Here is a 5,618-nt window from a genome sequence, read left to right as displayed (position 1 = left end):
GGGGGGAGCACAGGAGAGCCGCCTGCCCCAGCACAACCCGTACAGCTCCCACCACCCCAGCACCCTCGTCGCTCTCGGCTAACATCTGAAATCTTGGTCATTTGGGTGAGAAATGATGAACGCAGCTTCAGCCCGCCCCTGCCTGGGCTCCCTGCCAGCAGAGACAGACAGCCGGGGCAGGGCATCGAACCAACATGTCGCTCTCACGGCGGGCTATGCCCTGCCCCAGAAATGCCGGCGTCTCTCCATCAGCTGGGACGCCGTCCTAGAAGACCAACGCAGATGGACACGGCCACCGCAGGGGATCCCGCTCCTCCTGCCAAGGACCAGGGTGAGCAGCAGCACCCGCCCTGCTCACACCGAGCCACCCCGTCCCTCTCCATCCCCTCACCGATGACAGCCTTCCCCTGGGCGCAGGGACACGCAGATGTTTCAGTGGGAGCCAGGGAAGAGATGAAGGTTTCTGTATCCCGCAGCAGGGACGGGGCATGATTTAGGAAACGAAATGCAAGGCCACGCGGTACCCGGCGAGCACGGTGTATTAACAAACTACTTGTTAAATGAGCAATGTCCAGCTGAGGAGCAGCTGATGGTTAAAGAAGTTGTGCCCTAAGGGCTGGCACTGCAAGGCTCGATACACCCAGGAGCTGGTGCCCACAAGCATGAAGAAGACCGACCATCGTAGCGCTCATCATAAAACCCAACCTCCTGCAGCAGCCAGACAGCTGTAAAAGCTGAGGTCTCTCCAGTGCTGTGCTGCTGTGCGTTCATACCCGGGGCAGCAGAAGGGAGGAACAACTCCCAGGGACGATGCTGAGAGCTGGGTACCAGGCCTGTGTCATTGTCACGTGGGATAGGGCAATTTGGATGGCCCTTGGTGCAAACGGAGGTGTCGTGGCCTCTCAAGGAGCAGAGGATGCTCCAGCTGCCAGGGGAATGGGCACACACAGGTGCTGCCTTGTTAAATCCAGCCAAAGCCAGCCTGTGCCAAATCTTCTCCCCATAAATATGGCCCAGCAGTTTCAGAGAGCAACGCAGGGTCTTAAAGCAGAAGTCCCCAGTCCTTAAAAACATCCAGGCACCCTCTGAAAGCGCTGTCAGCAGCAGCGCTGCGAGCATTGGCCTCAGCCCCTGGTGTTGCAGAAAATAGTCGCCTTAAGCTTGCCTCTGCTCTCACAATCTCTGGGTGCAGGAGACTGAGCTCCTGCTCTCGCTGTAGCTCCCCTCGTTGCTGCGGCACGCAGCCTCACACTGCGGAATAAACCCCAGACTTGCACTCGGTTTGAAATCGCATCTTCCCAGCAAGGGGCTGAGGAGGAGCCAGGGAGAGCAGCGAGGCTGGAGGCCCCAAGACCCTGCGCTTCCCCTCCGAAGGGTGCAGCAATGCTTGCACATCTCTCTAGGTGATGCAAGTCCCAAGCCCAGTGCTGCACCGGGTGGGCATCCTGCTGAGGGACAGCGAGGAGCGTGGAGATGTCCATGGAGCAGCATGACGGCAGCTCCAGGGCTGGACCGCTCCGCCTCGGTGCGCAGGCAAGCGGGGAGCTGATGCGGCAGTGAGCTTCGCATCCCCCCGGGAAGCAGGAGGAGCCAGGGCTGGGGGATGAGCCAAATAACCCCCCCAATTTCTTGGGGGGGTCAGCCCTTCAGGGAAGGGCTGTGGCTTGTCCCCTGCCAGGCAAAGGAGGAGAAACCCAGAGCACAGCTTGCTCTGGCCAGCATCCACAGCACCATTCTGGATCCGCTCCCTGCTGGGAAGCATCTCTCCAGCCCGCTCACTCCTGCCAGCTGCATGCCTGGCTCTGGGGTTAAACCAGAGAGGAAAGCTCTGTGGCCACCTTGCCTCAGCGAAGACGGGTCCTGGAGGACCCTTCTGTGGTCCCGTGGAGAGCAGAGGTTGGACACATGCAGGTCCAACACAGCTGCGAGCTGCCCCTTTCCACACGGGTGCTGTGGGGAAGGAGAGACCGTCCTTACGTCGGTCCGTCTCGGGGGCCTCAGCATTTGTCCTGGGGGCAGGAGCCATCCCAGCCTTCCCCACCAAGGGCAAATCTGGCTCCAGCAAGGCCGAAGTCCCCACAGTCACACAACTGGACTCTGATCAAACGTTCAGGCGTAGCCTGAAGGTCCGCGTGGTGCATTTCTGGGAGAAACGCCCTTACCGCCGGTGCGAGTTCTCCAGCGTCACGTTTGAAAGGGAGATCCCTCCTCTGTGCATAATCCCTCTCTATGGCAGCTGCAAGTACTTAATATTTTGGACATCTCCAGTCCCCTGTCAAATCTGGTTCAAGCTGGACAAGAAGACTTAAGTTATTTTGGGAAAAAAACAAAAGGGAAGTTTAGATGAGTACAAACTGTGCTATTGCTTAAGCCCCATTTCTCTAGAAAGCCGAGCAAGTTTGCTTCCCCGTCCTCTCTGCACTACCTGCATCACCGTGACGTGGGACGGGGTCAGGCTTGGCTCTGCTGCTTCTGCTTGCCAACTCCTTCACCACGCCCCTGCAAAGGAGACAGCGAGGAAGACGAAGCTGGGAAGACTGCAGTGGTCATCTCTCCTCCTCAGAGCCCACCTCCTCCAAGGCCAGACCCTCACCCTGGTGGGTGTTCCCCTCTAAAGGCTGCGTGTTGCGGAGGAGGCAAGAGGAGCTGCGGCAGCTCAGCTGAGCCGAGAGTTTGCCAGATCTCCTACTCCCAGGGGTGCTTGAGAAAAATCCACTGAGCTCCAGGATCCCACCCTGGGAACCCTTCGTGCCTGTGTACCATCAACCAACACGCTGCCCTTCCCGGGACTGCACCTTGTCCCATCTTGGGCCAGAAAAGCCACCTCCTAAACTGATGAACCTGGAGGTCTCAGTGCAGGGGACGGGCACACTGTGCTCTCCCACAGCAGCCAGGAACGCACTCACCAGCAGATGTAGAGACTGGAAAGCCAGGAGCCCTCCCAGCTGCCCCTCACTGGGGCAGAAATCCTCCCAATCCCTGGCCAGAACCCATTCACACCAGTTTGACGTTGGCACAGCTGGACTAGTTTTGCTGGGGACCCTCCAGGGGTGGAAAGGAGGAGCGGGCATTCTTGCATGAATGCTCAGATTCTCCCGGGCTCAAACAGGCTTTTTTCTTCGCTGGTGCAGCAACTGCCGCTGCTGGTGGTCACACAGACCCTCAGCTTTGGTAGGTGACAAAGCGTCAAACCCCCCCGGCTTCGGGCAGGACACGCTCCCCCCATTTCACACGCTGCCACGTAGGCAGGGACGGTTTTGGGTGTGGAGCGGAAGAGCCCACATGGCTTGCGCTGTGAGGAGACCTGCGAGGTGAGCAGCGTGGATGGGAGCAGGTTTCAGCTTTAGCACCCGCAGGCAAACAGCTGTTGCCATGACACGGCGCAGTTCGGTACACCGCATTCCCAGCGCCCAGGCTTCCCCAGCCGCGTCGAGCACCCTCCTCCCGAAGTACAACCTTCACCCCAACTCACCCTCGCCTGTCCTCAACTCCCCTCTCACCTCAGCTTACACCCAGAAAAGCGGGGAGCCCTTTGCACCCCTCCTCGGAGGGAAGGAGAGCGGCAGTTCCCGACCCCAGAAATAACCGTGAAAAGGCACATAGAATCAGGAGGGGACAGCAAACGCTGGGTGCGGGGACGCGGAGCAGAGGGGACACAGCCTGGCAGGCCCTGCGCAGCCATTTGACTCCCTCCCCAGCTCCTCGACAAAACACGCTGTTTTTCGTGTTCGGGATAAGGAGCAGACAGTTTTTCCCTCCCAAGTAACACCTTGGTAACAGCGTAGGCGTTGCAAGAGTCATTGCCTGGCTTCCTCAGGTCCAGGAAATCACATTAGCCTGATCAAATTTAAACTGTCAGTTGGTGGGAAAAGAGCCAAAAGATACCAAGGCCTTTTCCGAGACTGGGTGCCCTCCAGTTACACAAAGGGCAAAGCCTGTAGCAGGCTGGGGCTGAAAGGGTTGTTCCTGTTCCTTTTGCAGGCTGCAAGCGGGCTGCGTTTGCAGCGTGACTTCCTGAGCGGAGGCCACCACTTGTGACACACACACACGTGATGAAATGCCAACACCCCACGGGGTGTACAGCCTCACCCCCCATGCTTTGGGCCTGGAAAGCGGCGGGTTAAATATGCCACAGAATAGCCCATCTCCTCAAACGTACTCATGCTTTTTTGTCTGTTTTCTTCCGAAAAGTATGGTGCAGACACAATGTGGGTCTACGATAAAATGACGGCAGGATGTTCTCTGCTAGCAGACGCGACCAGAACTACACAGTCACAGCTATCATTTGAAGGCTGTACACAGGAGAACAAGTAACACAATCAAAATTTTTACTATATTAAAATAACACTCTTTACAGTTGGTTCTGTTCACTACAACGGTCTCAAAACAGTATCTGCAAGCAGACAGATACCTCGCAGCCTACGCAAACTAGAACATAGACAGGAAACACACCACATCTCACTGAAAGTATGATCTACCCACACTTCCCACAAGACTGAACCCAGTCCCAAACGTGCAGGGAACCGTCGCTTGCTGCTGACAATAAAGTTCTCGGTTTCTGCGGATGCCACGTGTGCACTGTGACCAGGGGAGGGCCTCCGCTGCTGTCCCACCCGCTGAACGCGTGGCCTTTGTGTACAAAGATCGGCTCTGCTTCCCTGCCAGAGCTGTCCCAGCTCTGCGCGTCATACACGTGCACGGTCCCATCAAAACCTTGAATAAAAGGGAAATCAGAGAGACCGCAGAAGTAAATTGTTTGTTCTAGTCCCATCGGGCTCACGCTCACCTCCCAGCAGGGCTGCTGAGACAGAAACAAGGACAAAGGTCCAGACTGACAACCTGTGACAGCAGAGCATCCAAGCCCCTGAGGAGCTTGTCTCAAGGTAACAGCTGCCGGGGAGAACATGGGCCAGATCCAAAAAGCTTGCAAATTCACTAGTCTGCATTTGCAATGCTCTGGCCAAGAGGCAGCCTTGCTGCCCAGCTGGTCTTACCAGCGCAGTATCCCTGCGGCCAGGCTGTCACTGGCACCATCAGGGCAGTGTTTGCTAAGAGTTTGGGGTCTTTATTCTCCCAGGAGAGAAGCAGGAGTCCCCCAGAACCCACGCAGGCCCCTTCGGTAGTTGTTGGGAGAGAGGCAGCTGCAGAGGACAATTAGCTCCCATCTCTGCCGGCTCCAGGGAGGAGCTCTGAATAACCACCCCCTAACTGGGGTGTTTAAAGGAAGGTGGGGTGAACTTGGCCTCAGTAGAAAGACAGATCAAAAAAAGCATCCAGAAAAGGAGATGTCTGCCCAAAGCACATACCTGAAATGGCAAGGCAGCCTTCCAGAGCAGGAGCCCAGGAAACGCACAGGAACTCCGCACCTGAGCTGGGAGAGGGAACTCTGCACTTTGCCGAGGCCAAGGACTCTGAGGTTTTTCTTAGGTCTGTTAGGGTGAGGTGCCCTCCGCTCGAGAGGCAAGCTACGGGCTGGGAGCTGGAGTCAGAGCCTTGAGGTCCGCACCCGACTCCCATGCACCACCGCTCGCCAGACGGCGCCGGGGGGACAGACACAGCCTCCAAGGGACTCTGCGGCTGGCGCAAGGCCGCCCAGCACAACCTCCCCCTCGGCACGC

General features: G+C 57.5%; 1 protein-coding gene across 1 annotated transcript in view; it reads right to left on the bottom strand.

Annotated features, from left to right (window-relative positions):
* Nucleotides 1-4,474: 4,474 nt before the first annotated feature.
* The window catches only part of WDR73 (WD repeat domain 73), a gene marked incomplete at its 5' end in the record, with an annotated part of 5,289 nt that continues 4,145 nt past the window's right edge, over nt 4,475-5,618 (bottom strand). Inside the window, 2 exons of the mRNA XM_009572987.1 lie at nt 4,475-4,713; nt 5,307-5,465. Of these exons, the coding sequence (XP_009571282.1) occupies nt 4,475-4,713; nt 5,307-5,465 (398 nt within the window). The remainder of the gene's footprint in view (nt 4,714-5,306; nt 5,466-5,618) is intronic.

This window comes from Fulmarus glacialis, unplaced genomic scaffold, assembly GCF_000690835.1.
Source record: "Fulmarus glacialis isolate BGI_N327 unplaced genomic scaffold, ASM69083v1 scaffold16732, whole genome shotgun sequence".
Classification (NCBI taxonomy): domain Eukaryota; kingdom Metazoa; phylum Chordata; class Aves; order Procellariiformes; family Procellariidae; genus Fulmarus; species Fulmarus glacialis.
This window is presented reverse-complemented; position numbering and strand designations above follow the sequence as displayed.